Source organism: Lacerta agilis, chromosome 3 (assembly GCF_009819535.1).
Source record: "Lacerta agilis isolate rLacAgi1 chromosome 3, rLacAgi1.pri, whole genome shotgun sequence".
Taxonomy (NCBI): Eukaryota; Metazoa; Chordata; class Lepidosauria; order Squamata; family Lacertidae; genus Lacerta; species Lacerta agilis.
This window is the reverse complement of record NC_046314.1, coordinates 38,708,727-38,724,324: the sequence shown is the minus strand read 5'-3', so window position 1 is coordinate 38,724,324 and position 15,598 is coordinate 38,708,727. Positions and strand designations below refer to the sequence as shown.

General features: G+C 38.3%; 1 protein-coding gene across 1 annotated transcript in view; it reads left to right on the top strand.

Annotated features, from left to right (window-relative positions):
• The window catches only part of ME1 (malic enzyme 1), a 117,832-nt gene that overhangs the window by 94,904 nt on the left and 7,330 nt on the right, over positions 1–15,598 (top strand). The window contains 6 exon segments of the mRNA XM_033143316.1: positions 1,821–1,918; positions 3,899–4,012; positions 9,865–9,970; positions 11,456–11,598; positions 13,869–13,959; positions 13,962–14,041. Coding sequence (XP_032999207.1) covers positions 1,821–1,918; positions 3,899–4,012; positions 9,865–9,970; positions 11,456–11,598; positions 13,869–13,959; positions 13,962–14,041 — 632 coding nt within the window.

Genomic DNA, 15,598 nt, shown 5'->3' with positions numbered 1-15,598 from the left:
AGGTAAATGCAAAACTACTATGGTGAGGAGATGGAAGACCCACTTTAAACATCTGCTATTGTTGCAACATTCAGTCTACATGCTTCCTTTTTAAATAAAGAAGGATAATGAGGAACCACATAGCCTACCATCAAAACATATAGAACATTCTTGGGAGTAGAGGGGAGATGTTAAAATGTGTGTGTTTGGTTAGAGTTGTTTCCTGTCCCGCACTTCAGTGGGCTGTGTACTTTGTGCACTCTCACACTTGTGATAGAGGTGTGGAAGTATTCAATACCTTAAAAGTAGTCTTCATAAAGGGGGTGTTACATCACTTGCTACTGGTAATATTGCAGCTGATAGCCATTAGGTCCACGAGACATTTGCACATTTATACTCCACTGACAGTTGCAGTTGCTGTGCTGCTTAAATTTTAAGGGGGGGGTGTTATTTGTGTGCAGAAGAAATACAATAGCTCTATGACAAAAATGCGAGCTTGAGAGGAGCAAGATGTTTGAACCCCAAAGTAACTTAGTGAAATTTGATGGTTCTTGTATTATTATTATTTAAGTAATCCTCCGGAGACTGCTTAGTAAGGCTTTAGCATTCTAAATTTTACAGCATGTCATTGCCAGTTTGTGGCATGTATAACTTTAATCTGGTCTACATTGTTTATACTGAAACAACTGGGAATATTTACTGGCCCAGGTGTGACACATGGAAGTGAGGGAATTCTGTGCTGAAGATCACAATGGTCTAGAGAAGCAGATTTTCCTTACTATGCATTTGAAATGTATGTTAACAGAAATTTTGCAGTCAAGATATTGCCTTTTGATGGAACTTATGATTGCCTTGTTGTCCCTTTTCCTCCTCCTTTTGAAACAAAATGAGGCTTTTGACCAGAAGTCAAATTTCTTCATGACATGTGGTTTATAGAACGCTTTCTTACATATTATGCAGTTCGCATAACCTTATTTAAGGACACATTTAGTAATATTTTATTTAATATGTTATTTTGATGTGGACATCAGCCTTGTGGGAATAATATGTAACTAGTAATTCAATTATCATAATATGTAAAATATATAATTCTACAATAAATACAGTAAAATACCAAACATTTGATGTACTTGTGTGTGTGTGTGAGAGAGAGAGAGAGAGAGAGAGAGAGAAAGAGAAAGAGATTACTTTAAATGCATTTGGATTCAGTTACAAGTTACTTCATCCTTTAATTCTTATCAAAACAGTGTGTTTTCTCCATTGTTTTTACAGTAAGATATTGTTTCACAATGGGATTACTGTTATTTTATGAGTTGGACCATATTGAAACTATTTCTTGTGTACATCAACTTTTCCAGATATATTTCCAGTATATATGCCCTCTAGCATTCTTTATATTCCATTATGTAATATTACCCTACACCATAGGCTCAAATGAACATTTTAATGCCATTACAATAATTTTGTAGCCTTTGTAAGACAACTTCTACATGTTTTGTGCCCTGAGGACACCTCTTCTCATTTCAACAGGTGTGCTATTGAAATCTATTAAAATAAGTCTTTTAAAAGGCAGTCGAATACATAATTTCAGATTGTTATTACATTGTAGTAGTATAATTAAACAAACATTAATTTAACCTTGCTGTGTTTGATACTCATCCTGTGCTTAAAATAAAAATAAAAATCAACGTGTTGCAATTTAGTATCAGAGGTTAACATAGCCATTAAAGACAGGATTATATTTTTAAAAATCACAAAGGGGTGGGGACTTGTTGGTAATCATTAGCAATGACACAAGTTAATTTTAAATTTGTTGAAGTAAGTTCCATTTTATTTTTCAGGAACAGCATCAGTGGCTGTTGCTGGACTTCTTGCTGCTCTACGGATTACTGACAACAAACTGTCAGATCACAAAATACTGTTCCAGGGAGCAGGCGAGGTAATACACCATTTATCCAATTATTATCTTTCCTGTTATTTATCTTATTTTTAAAAGTGAAGGTACATATAGCAGGTGGTGCTGTGGTCTAAACCACTGAGCCTCTCGGGCTTGCTGATCATAAGGTCGGGAGTTCGAGTCCGCGTGACAGGGTGAGCTCCCGTTGGTCTATCCCAGCTCCTGCCAGCCTAGCAGTTTGAAAGCATGGTAGTGTGAGTAGATAAATAGGTACTGCTGCAGCAGGAAGGTAAACAGTGTTTCAATGTACTCTGGCTTTCGTCAGAGTGTCCCATTGCACCAGAAGTGGTTCAGTCATGCTAGCCACATGACACAGAAAGCTGTCTGTAGATAAATGTTGGCTCCCTCAGCCTGAAAGTGAGATAAGCGCCGCACCCCAAAGTCAAATTAGACTGGACTTAACCGTCCAGGGGTCCTTTACCTTTACCTTTACGTATAGCTTTACTATTGACTAATGCTAAAAGCACCACAACTTTTGAGGTGGCCAAATTTCTTTTTTTGGCCCTTAAACAGCGTAAGGTCAAATCGATGGTATCGATATGGGTTTTTATGTATAACTTACTTTTACTGTATGTTTTAGTGTAAGCCCCTCTGAGTTGTCTCAGGTTTTTAAAATTTGTATGGATGATTGTGTTCTGACTGACGGTCGAATAAATTGTTATTGATTGATAAAAGCACCTAATAAAGTTATATTCCTGAAGCCAAACAGGTCTGAGTGTCTGAATGGGGGTTTGCCTGGGTTGGAACCCCATGTACACCACCTTCCAGGATGAAAGAAAGGCACAACAGATGCATAACAATAAACAAATAAGCTGGCCAGTTAGTATATAGAACCCAAAGGCTCCATTGAAGCATTTCCTTGTTAAAGATTAACTCCTGATACAAGCATTTGGCCCTTGCTGCCCATTCAACCCCCTCACTCCACCACCCCCATCATTTTTATTTTTTGGTATGAAAATAACTTCAGTTTAAAATTTATAGATTGTGTCTATTAAGTTTTCTTCTTCACATTCACATACAATACATCCCCTTGCAGGTACCTTCAGTCCTTCCCGTCATAATATTTGAAGGCTATCACCCAAAAGAATCAATTTATTAACCAGATGCAAGGTCAATTAGTAAAAAACAATAATGACGACTACCACCACACACAAAAAAATTTCATGGCATAAAGCAGTTGGTAATCCAGTGTTACCTTCATATAGGTTTAGAGCACTGAAAAGCATATCTATATTGTCTGAAGTTCTCAGTCCTGCTTTTGCTATCCCCTACCTGAGGTTTGTTGTTGTTATTGCTGCTGTTGTTACGATCAAGAACTGTATGCAAGATGGAAACTAAATGGCTATTGTCCTTTGAGCTTTACCGTTATATGTAGATAGATAGATGTCAGTCTTATTGAGTAGCCTGGGAGCTTTTATGACTCAACAGAGTTGTCAGATATTGTTTATGTCTACTTGTGGTCTTCAATGTTGTATTCATCCTTTGGAATTTTTGGAGCCTGCTATGTGCATGTCACATAACCTTTTTAGAACGTGGTGGGAGAAGGTCCATTGGGTGCCATGTCACAGTTATTCTAGGACATCTGTTTGAAGAAATATGCTTCTTGTCTAGTCCAGCTTTCTGTCATAACTTACATGATAACTTTCTAGCATGTCTCTAAGAGATGCCATTTTCATTGGACACAGAATCAGAGAAACAGTAAGCAGTTGTTTCAAAACTAAACAGATAGGGATTGTTCAAGCATCATGTTTGCTTCTCACTCTTCCTCATATATATCTCCTATATCGGGATACCAAACTGTGGTCTGTGGACCACCAGTGGTACAGGAGTTTTTTTTTAAGGTAGTCTGTTTCTACAGTTATCATTGTTACTGTGGCTAATAGGTTCTAAAAGAGTAAAGATAAGCTATAAAACTTGAATTTCATGACCTAATTATTTTTCTCTCTCCTTTTTCTTGTTAAGGCAGCTCTGGGGATTGCCAATCTGATTCTTATGGCCATGGAAAAGGAAGGGACACCGAAAAAGGAAGCCATCAAAAAGATATGGATGGTTGATTCCAAAGGATTAATTGTAAAGGTGATGCAGCTTTTTCCTTATTCTACAAATGCATATTTAAAGTATTCTGCTTTTTCTCTACAATATTGGTTGAAACAAAATATATTGGTATCAATCTATATGTTTTTAGGTCTCAGTGATGTCTCCTTTTCCTTACACTTACATGTGTTAGAGGTGGCTAAGTAACCCAGTAAAAGTGGGTCAGTGTTTTTTGGAAATATAATTATCCCCATAATTACCTTAGGTGATATTCTTTGATCCTAATTTGGATTTTTTTCAGCAAGCTGACTAACATAAACACTGAGGGGAGTGTTTAACTTTGTGTTTTTATCTTCCAGGAAAATGTCAATTTATGTGAGTGTATGTAAATCATATAGTGTTGTATCAAATGTTAGTCATATTCAGGGAAGACCCATGAAAATTAATGGGCATGACTAACTTAGGTCCATTCATTTCTATGGGTATCGTCTGAGTAGAACTTAGTTTGATACAGTAAACATTAAATTATTTATCAAAAGAAGAAAAGAAATGCTGATATAATAGAGAATTCCTTGGGCCGCCAGATGTTATCATGTTACAACTTGGAGAAAATGATTTGGTTGATAGAAAGGTCATCACCCTCATTTTGGCAGGAACTGCAGATATTGTCACCCTGCGGGCAACACACCCTAGTTTGACCATCTTCTGGTCTGAGAATCTGGAGCAACACCACTGGTGAGGCACAGCACTGCCTGCACGTGTCAGCCATTCATGGGAGAAAGTTAGCTGAGCTATGTCCCGCATAGTAGCGCAGTTGGGTGGTCATGTCATATGGCACCCTGACAACACATTTGATAAATTGGACTTATACCAGCCCGACAGAGTATACTTATCACCAAGTGGCAATGAGGCCTGGCTGATGGATATTTACTGGGGCCTATGGGATTGGTTGCAGATGTGATTCATTTGTTGGCAAGCTGCCAGGGAGCAGCCGACTCAGATGGCAGAAAAAGGCATTGGGTTGGATCCATAGTCTTAAGTGGGGGTGGGGGTGCAGCACTTCCCACTCCCAGATTGGGATCAGAACCCAGGGTAACCTGGTAAAGGGGTTCAGAGGGAAAGTCTGTCTGGTGGTCCAGACAGGGGGTTATCAGACTATATAACATCCTACTGGCATCCTGGTGGGACTGCCCCATTTGATCTGTGTCATGGGGAGACACAGGATCGACCCTGAAGGAGCAATCAATCAGCAGGTGGGTTGATTGATTCAGGATGCATACCCACTGCCTATGCCATAGCCTACTACATCAGTAATAAAAAATAGTTATGGCCAATTTCAATCCCATAATATTGTCATCATTTTAATGTATTTTAATATTTGTTGGAAGCCGCCCAGAGTGGCTGGGGAACAAATAATAAATTGTTGTTGTTGTTGTTGTTGTTGTTGTTGTTGTTGTCATTTCTATCATTATAAGATCACCACTCAGATCACCGGCTTGCTGGGCTTGGACCCACAAACATGAAGTTATTTATCAAAAGGAGAAAAGAAATGCTGATATAAGAGATAATTTCCTGCTGATATTTTCCTTTATGTTTGCCAGACTTCTACTTAAAGTTCAGCTGTGTTGCCTCAAATAACTCTATTGCATAGTGATGGAGAGGAGATCATGCCCTTCCTACATGCTGTGGTTTGCTATGGTATCAGCAGTGGTTAGAAATTCAAAGCTGCTGGGTGACTACATCAGTTACTCTTAACTCATTTCTTCCCCGTGCCAGAGCTAAGACAGAAACATATATTTCAAGAACCATAATAAGTGGTCATTTATGTTATAGTTTTGAGGTTCTTAAAATTAACAAGAAAAACAAAATAATACAGCTGATTTGTTCAACTTCTTCATATATTTTTTGCATAGTTTTTTATGGTTGGTCTAAGTGAAAAGAAACTTTGATTTGCTATTGTATTTTCATCCTTCCCTCAGTTGATGTCTTTCTGTTGTCACCATGTGTGTGTGAATGCATGCTACTCCCTTGGGTCTTTAATGACTGGTGGATTGGAATAGTGAGACTTGAAGTGGAGTGTGCTTTCACATATATCTGTTAAGTTTAAAGAAGCTTTATGATGCAGTTGAGGAACCCTTATATAGTTGGCCTCACATGGTCATTGAGGATGTGTGCATTGATTTTGTGCAATCACCATAACTTCTGGCTAGATGGATGATGTTGCATATTAATGTTATTATAATATTCCTGGAGTTGGATGAGTTTCTCTATCCAGAAAGAGGAGGTGATGTTTGTTGTTGTTTCCTCCGCAGTTCTATTCAGTCATTATTATTACATGGTCCATATCTCTTCCAAAGAGTAGCATGTAAATACAGGAAATCCCAGCAGATAATATTACTTTTCTCCTAATTTATTTGTCTCTAGATAAGTCTGAATTAAAGGAAGCAGAAAGTATCGAGTGTTTCTGTCTGTCTGTCATTCTAATTTATATTTTGACTTTTTGCCAACTAGCCTAAAGTGGCATGTATGGGATTATCACATTTAATCCTCACAGTAATCTTGTGAGGTAGTTTAAGCAGAGTTAGTGATGTGACCAAGGACATGCAGTCAGCATCATGGCTGAGCAGGGACTTTAGGCCAAATCTTCCCTAATTCAACATCAATCCACTACAGAGTCTAAAAAATGGCTAATTATATATACCAAATGCTGTGGTGTTTCCCATTCAGTCATTGCATACTAGAGAGCAGTTGCAGCAGTGATGCCCCTGGTATGGCAAATAGGCTGATCTGCCTACCACTGACTGCTGTTGCATTCAAGAACGTCAACCCAGTTGCCTTGGAGTACAGAGTGTGTGACGAATGCAGTTTGCCATCACCCGCAGCCAAGGGAGCGGGATGCAGATTTGGGAGTGAGTGCTGATAAACTGTTGTCAGTGGAGGAGGAGACTTGAAAGACATGGATATTTAGATGGGCAGGATGTGTAGGGACAGCTGTTTTGCCATATGATTTTGGAGGGCAACCAGTTTGTATGGGGAAGGGGATTTAGACATTAAACAGTTTGGAATTGTTGTGGTGGAGCTGGCAATTAGATAAATTGGCATTGAAGAGTGAAAGGAGTTTGAAAGAAAAGATATGGAGGTGGTATTTTAAAAAAGTAACCACTAGCATCTTCCAGAATCAAAGTAAATGTTTTTTTCCGTGACAAAGTTGGTTGTGGCCCCTAAACATCTGCTATTTTGAGAATTTGGCCTTTCAGCCCGGTTGAATTCACTTTTCAGGGAAAGGGATAAGAGTAATCAAGTGGCTTAAATGTGCCTGAGCGTCATTGGATTGCACTCTTGTGGTCAGGCTGTTAGCAAATAGATGCCATGTTTTTAAAATGATTATAGAAGAATCAAAGTGGTATGGAATGGGAAATGGTAATAAACAAGTAAATACCTAAGGCATGCGTCAAGGTGGTATGGTTGGGAAAGTTTCTTTTCATGAAAGTAATCAGAATTTGGTGAAACTTAACAAAGTTAGCAAAGGGAGAACAAATGGATTCAGCCTGAGAAATATGGCAGGGGAGACTTATATGCATAGTTAAAATAGATTACAGTATCAGTTTTTAAATTTATATTATAACCAGAAAAAAGACCTTTTTGTATTTTTACATTTATAAGTTAACTGTGTTTTATGCTAATTTTTTGTTTTTGTTTTTTTAACTAATGTTTTATGTATTTTCTTAAAATCCCAGTGACACCTGCTGGAGTATTTAAAAACAGCACTGAACTTAGTAGCCCAGTAATTTTGCCCTGAAATTGGCCTTCATGAGTATGTCAGAAGGTGACTGAAGGTATTGTGGTCTGGAGGGGCTATGAATTTTTCATTTTGGTCACAAAGGGGGCCAGGTGCAAGTATCTCAGAATAGTTCTGTGGTAGCAGTACTAAGAAAATGTTTATAACAATTTATTAATTGCATGAGTACATATTTATATTACCTGAAAACCCAGTAATTCATTCTCTAAAGAAAAGTTTATAAGAGAAGAGGGGGATGAACGATAGCTATCCCCAAATAAATCAAGGGTGAGTTGAAAGAAGCTGGCATAGTCTAGCATACAGCAACATATTTATTGCTAGCCATGTGACAGATCTATGCTATGTCTTGTGGTCACCATGAACCATATACTGCTGATGATAAAATATTGCTTTCCATCATATAAATACCAAGACTTGTGGTTACCGATCAGGGAAGTGAAGAAGAAAGAGAACAAATGCAGTGAGGTAATTTGTACCAAAGCACAAACCTGGAAACGTGTGTTTATACTGTAATAGATTTTCTAAATGGAAAAATGTAGTTGTGTTATGACAGCTTTTAAAACCCTTGTTCTCTTTATTCATTCTGGACTTACACAGGTCCCTGTATATACATTATTATACTTTTGCCTAATCTTTTTTTGGGGGTGGTGGTGGGGCAGGGAACCACAACACCAAACCACAAAATTTCCCACAAAACGTCAAAATGGGCATTCGAAGTAGATTCCCTTCAGTTGTATGCACTTTTGCATATTTATTGGACAGTAGTTCTTCAATTTGAATCATGATGGCTCTAGGGGGCTGCTTTTGTAACTTCCACCCCCTTCAGATTCAGAAGTGAGCTCCCACTGACATAGAGCTTTGCTGTGGTTACTTAGGAGGGCCAACACTTCTGGAGGCAGAAAAAGCATTCCTTTTCCCACAATGCCATTTAAGGGCTCCTATTCTATGTAGTGTAAGACAACTGGCTCTTCTTGAGTGCTGAATTCCAGTTCCTTCACACAGCTGCAGCCACTCTTGAAGCAGATTCCAGGTTTGAGACCTGGAGTGGTGCATATCACCCCTGCTAGCCAGCTCATGGTGAGAAATACTACACTCATGTTTTTGAATTTCAGAAATCTAGCATACCTATTATCAGTTAAAAAGCATTCCTGTTATGTACTCAGTTGACCATGTTCCTGTTCTACCATTTTATGCCACACTCACTAACAGCAGTGGACCTCAAAGAAATCTTAAAACCCACCTTCTGCTTGCTATCCCTCTCAGAAAAGAAAATTATCTCCATAAACATCCTAGCTAGGCTGCTGATAGGTATTTTAAGACCACCTAGTTTTAGAGAGAAAATCTTGGCTTTATTATATGCCCTTCTCTAAATTCCGTACAATTTCCTCTACTTGAAGCTTGGGAAAGAATAGACAAGCCTCTTGTGAACTGTGTAATTAATTACCGGAGAAGTGCAAGCTGTTTCTAGTCTTTCATTCTGTATATTAATTGATTCAGGGGGCCAGGTGCCAACTTCACCAATCAGTGGAATACAAGAGGCAGTTTGCATTTTGCATTTGTCAGTAGTTTCTGTTGGGGGCAAATGGGGATACCCATTCACAACCATTTAAGAGAGTTTTTGGTGTAAGATCACTAAGCAGATAAGACATTAAATCAAGTTAAGCTATTTCAGGGTAACATTGCTCATGAATTTTGATCAGAAGGTTTGTTTGTTTTTTCCTGAAAATGAGTGCAGCTACCTTCTCCCCAGATCTAATGGGGTTTCACCAAATGGACTTTGGAAGGTTTTCTCACACAGATGTATAATAACGATTTTCCAGAAGTTGTATGAACAGATCTCCCTCGAAAATCCGATCTATCGTTCCAAAGAGTTACAAAATGCTTAGTAAAACCTATCTGCTTTTAATTGGAGGAAGTGTAATATACTATCAGAGAATGGTTGTAGTAAGTTTTGGCATGTGGCCAGTATTGACTCGTAAGATGAGAGAAGATAGGTGTGCTTTTGAGGACAAGTTGAGTCCTTTCATTAAGACATAAAACACAGAATGGATGCAAATCTATATTTCTAATGAATTAATTTGCTTTTTAAACTTAGGGCCGTGCCTCACTAACAGCTGAGAAGGAACAGTTTGCCCATCAACATGAAGAGATGAAAAATCTAGAAGATATTGTTAACAGTTTAAGGCCAACTGCTCTTATAGGTAACACTTAAATTTCTTTTTGTCCAACTACCTATACTACCTTTGCCTCTTTGTTTTGTTGTTTGATATAGACGCTGTGAATATGCATGCAATGTATAAAAATAGGTTCTGAGTATGTATTATTATTCTTATTAATTGAATTTGTATATCGTCCTTCATCCAAAAATCACAGGACAGTCATCTAACCCCCAACTCCCAAAAACCATCCTCAGGAAGTGATGTTAGCTGTTATAAAATAGCTTTGTTTTGTTTCCTTCAGAGGTTGAAACCAGGTGAAGCTATAGAAAATTTTGAACTGTAATGTAAGTAGTGGACAAGCGATGCATTACGTCAGGAAGATCTCATAGCTTTGGGTCAATGTATACTTTTTAATCCACTCCTTGGGTTATGTCCTTCCTCTCATTTGCTGCCTGAGGCATAATATAATCAGAATAGTGTGTAATTTATCCTTCCCCCATTTTTAAATGCTGTTCCAATAACTGCATTATGAATAATGTGTACCCTTTTTCTGTGAATGAAATTTAAGAGGGATTATTCTGTACCCTATTCTGTACAGGATACTGTACAGAATAATCACTACTAAATTCCATTTACTGAAAAAGGGTATAAACAGTTACATTCAGGTAGCTGTGTATATTCAAAATGCAGTGTATAGCATTGAGTGTGGAACATGAAAAGAATTTATTTAAATACCATGTTTCTCTGCTGTGTATCTGCTGTGTAGCAAGAAAGACTGATCAAATTTGAGATTGTTTTTTCTATATGGATGATTAATTGTTAAAAAATCTCTCCTTGTATGACTGGGATTTCTTTAAAACAAGTCTCAGCAAATGCCATATATGGAGACTTGCTAGACACTGCTTAGGAAGAAGACTTGTTATTGTTGGACCAGAAACAATTATTTAATAAAAGTAGCCATAAAGCATAAGTGAAATTAATTATGTTTTCTAATTAGTGATACCCTCTGGCTAGAAAAGGTTGACATTCTTATGATTAACTGTATAGAAGCAAAATTGACATAAACTCTGCAAAACTGTAGATCAAGTGCCAGTACAGTACTTTTTGTTTAGACCAATTAGCCTATAAAAATTATGGGAGCCAGACTTTGAACCATACTTTCTTGAGAGGCCTAAGATATCAGAAGAAAAGCAACAGACAACAGACAGACAGACAGGAAGATATAAGTTTAAACTGATGGTAATTTGGTGGGTTCTGCAACTCTTCAAGACTCAAGCATCTGTCTGTTCGTACAGTTTAATGCAACTCAATTGAATATGTGTCAAAATTACAACTACTTAAGATCCTGAAGTGTCTCATTCTGGCTGGTCCCCCTTGAAATATCTCAAGCACCGGCTTCATTGAAATGAAATGTCACAGTGGCACATTTCTTTGCATATGAGTGCAACAGGACAAGTTATGGTGGATTGTGCCATTGTCTATGATCAAAACAGTTACTTCATCCAAATTTCCCATTGTCTTCCTCAGGAGCTGCTGCCATTGGTGGTGCATTTACAAAAAAGATTATCCAGGATATGGCTTCCTTCAACAAGAGGCCAATTATTTTTGCTCTCAGTAACCCAACTAGCAAAGCAGAATGCTCTGCTGAGGACTGCTACACTCTAACTGAAGTAAGGAAAGAACCTTGATTGATATTGAATTGGTTGTACTTAATGAATATTATTTCACCAGCAAGGTAGAATAATTAGATTGTTGACATATGTTAAAAATAAGAGTTTCTAACCCCTCATGCTTTGCAGGCAATATTTAAAAAAACAAAACTTTTTGTTTGTACTTATGACACCTCTCTTCAGACCTCACGCAGGAGCTCCAAAGGGAAATAGAATGGCTAAGCTTTTTTGGCCAGCCTTCTGGAGGCCACATGCCAACATTTGTGTGCCTACTCTACACTTTACACCAAGTGTGCTGACCCCACACACTCTTGCATGTACCATACATACACACACACATAGACACATACCCTGCCACAGGTACACAGAGAGAGGGCTTAGAGAGAAGACATGGCTGAAGGTGGGGGGGCAGGTAGTTTCTCATCCTTTTTGCTATTACATCTCTAAATTGGCAGAGCTGCGTGGGACCAATGAGCTTTCAATCCAGTGGATCCAAAAGCGGCCAGTTGCTCCAAGCTGCCGTGCTCCACCCATAAATATCTCATTTTGGGGTTAACATCTTGCTACTGCTTCTGCTGCTGGCTTTTTTTTTTTTTTACCTTGTTCCAGATGGGAGCCTCCACTGTAGCAGAGCTCCCCAAAACTGGTGGCATTTCTTCTTGTTAAAGGAGAGCACAAACCCATCAGTCTGATCCTCTTCAGGCCATCAACCTGGGGATGTTGGAGGAGCATGATTGTCTCTAAGCCATATAACTTGTCCTTTTAACTGGTCCATAGACTTGGGGAGGATGTAGCTGAAATGAAATGATGTATAATCTAAATCCTGTTGCATATGAATTGCAGTCTTTATACTTTCTCTTTGGGTCAAGTACTTCCCTTGGAATTTCTCTACTGATGCAGGACAAATTTATACAGTATTCTATAAATAGAAAACAAATATTAAGCATGTCCTATTGCCTACCAAAATGTTAACATTAGAGTGAATGCAGGAATGAAACAGGAATGCAAATATTTTAAAAATATGGTTACAATGGGCAGCTTCACCTGGTAACCAGAGCTAAAAATATACAGAGCTAAAAATACCTAATCTTCCAGCAAAATGTATAAAAGCAGACCATTATAAATCTACATGACACCAAGCTAAATGACATTCTTTTGAATAACTATATAGTGTTCTTGTTTGTGTTCCGTGCATATTTTGCAGTTCTGTAAGTTAAACAAGGATCCTTCTGTTTCAAAGTTAAATTTAATCATGTAGGCTGCAATCCTATACCTGTTACCTGGGAGCAAGCCCAACTGATCTGAAAGGGAGTTATGTCTGAGTAGACATGCATAGAATTGCATTTTGAATCCTTTAAGAAGGATGACAAGTAAGAACTTACGGACCTTATCTTCCAATGCTGGCAGTTTATGCATACTGGACCAACTATTTTACTTGTTCACTCAAACCTCAGCAGATAGCAAGTTATCCAAGTAGGGCTGTTGATTTGTATTTCTTTCATGCTACTTTTTACCTTAGCAGATAGAAGCTGTGGCCACAAACTGCATTAGAGATTATGATGGCATCACTGTGAACTATTATGATTCTTCCTAAGAAGAGGGGTTATTTATACCCCCCCCCCATTTATGCATGTTCAATATGTGAGCGACTTGCACACACATTCATCGTGTCAAAACCAGAAGCACCCAAAAATGTCACAAAAAGGGGCAGAATGGGTGGGAGGCGGGAACAGGATATTTGCAGACTTTTTCAATTGTGTTTCAAATATACACAATTACAATTAAATGTGTGGTGCCTTGGAACATAACCCCCACATAAATGGGGGGTTGCCTTTATATATATCTCACATACTCATAATGTGACTCTCAGTTTTGCATACTTGCATTTATGTGGATGGCTGAAACTAGCACTGAAGATACTAAATGCCATTCTTCCTAAACTGAAAAATAGAGTAATAGATATCATATGAATAGACATAATTCCATTTTGTTATCATATGTCCTCAGCAAGATATCAGACACAAAGAGACATTATGATACAAAAGTCTGCTGGTTCAGATTGGTTTGGAACTTGCCCTCGATGCTGACAAGTGCACCAGCCAGAGAGAGACTTATTTAACAGTACATAGTCAGAATTGCAAAATTCTTGTTTTGTGATTTGTGTAAGTTTCTGGGTATACTGTAGTTACTTATGAAAACACTGAGTTCTAGATATAGATGCACGTTCTGATTTCCTCCATCCAATAACATTTGAAAAACATTTGTTTTAGGGGCGTGGCATTTTTGCAAGCGGAAGCCCTTTTGATCGTGTCACTCTTCCAGATGGACGTACATTTATTCCTGGACAGGGTAACAATGCTTATGTTTTCCAGGAGTCGCCCTTGGAGTTGTTGCATGTGGAATAAGACATATAAGTGAAGAAATTTTCCTCACAACTGCAGAGGTACTGGACTGTTGTATACCTGATAATGTCAGCCCAGAAATGGACATGTATGGCACATCAGTTTACGACAGCATGTTGTTGTAGGGCTTTCAGACTGGTAGTTTGGGGTGAGGGAACTCAGCCTGAGGACTGAATGTGCCCCCCCCCCATCCTGACTCTCAGAATGTGGCCCTCAGAACTCTCTCCAGACCACACCATCTTCCCTGGCCACACACACCTGAATACTATCTGAAACACTGAAACTGTACTTTCTGTGTATGGTTGCAGTGTAAGGTAATGAGACAGGAATTCATCAGAAACCTGATGGATTAAACCAGCACTGAAACAAAAGCAGTACTTCTCCTGTTACATAGACTGAATGTGTATTGAGGGACACATGCCTATGGTTAATATTACCTGATTTAACCCACACCTAGACATTATTCTGTCATAGAATTGTTGATATGCTGATTGAAGTATGCATTATAGAGACTGGCAATTAATTTTAAAAAGAATTCTGTTTAAGAAGCTGGTGGAGAAGAAGTCAAAGTGAGGGACTGTTTCTGAACACTCTGATTACCGGTATATACTGTCAAAATATTTGCCTGTTAGTAATTCTACTTCTGTTTGAATTTACAGCATTGACAAAAGCTTAGCCTTTTAAAAATAAGATCGCAACAAAAGTTAAGATAAGCATATTAACTTATTTCAAAGAAGCTTCTTATAAAGAGAACCTGAACTGTTTTTTTCAGAACTGGGCATTGATTTCTTCTCTTTAAGGGAAACCGAAGGCAAGGAATCATATTCAGTGCTACTACAGACATAGGCATACTGAACAATGTAAAAATATCCCAACCCCATTAAATACCAAAGCCTCTGAGTCCTAATTTTGGGCGATTCTCTTACATTGTTTCGAGGGAGGAAAGAGTACTGTTGAACCTGTTACTTATTTCAGAAAGTAAAAAATCCTGAAGAACTGTGAATTTATTCTAGCAGAGAATTGGCAGCAATTGCTCTAGCAAGTAATTTGTTGCCGTTCTCTCTCTCTCTCTCTCTCTCTCTCTCTCTGTGTGTGTGTGTGTGTGTGTTTAAAGAATGGCAAGATTTTCTCACGGAAACCCCAGGTGTTACAACTTTCCATCAAGGTGTTTTCCCCTAGGGAACCATTTGGACCTTCCATGTGCAAAAATCAGTAATAAGCCCAGACTCTCTCCACTAGCTTTGACCAGCCAAGATGGGCAGTGATCCTTCACATAGGAGGTGACTGAGGATAAGTTGGTTAATTTTATCCTCATGGCTAAAACCTTTCCCTGTAATTTCAGCTGGATATGGCAAGTCTTAATTCTCTGCCCTAAACTGCCATGTCTATTTTAAAAGACATGGCTTCTTAAACTTTCTAGAATGGGCTCATATGTATAGTTTGTAAAGTGCTTTGGAAACTTCTTAAATTAAAGGTGGAGCATGCAAAGCCTCTCAAATGTCAAAATTGAGAGGAAGTCAGCAAAAATTGGTTTCTTTTACAGACTGTTTTAGCAGGGGTGGAAAGTACTAGAAAAGATAGAGATACTTTAAAATAAC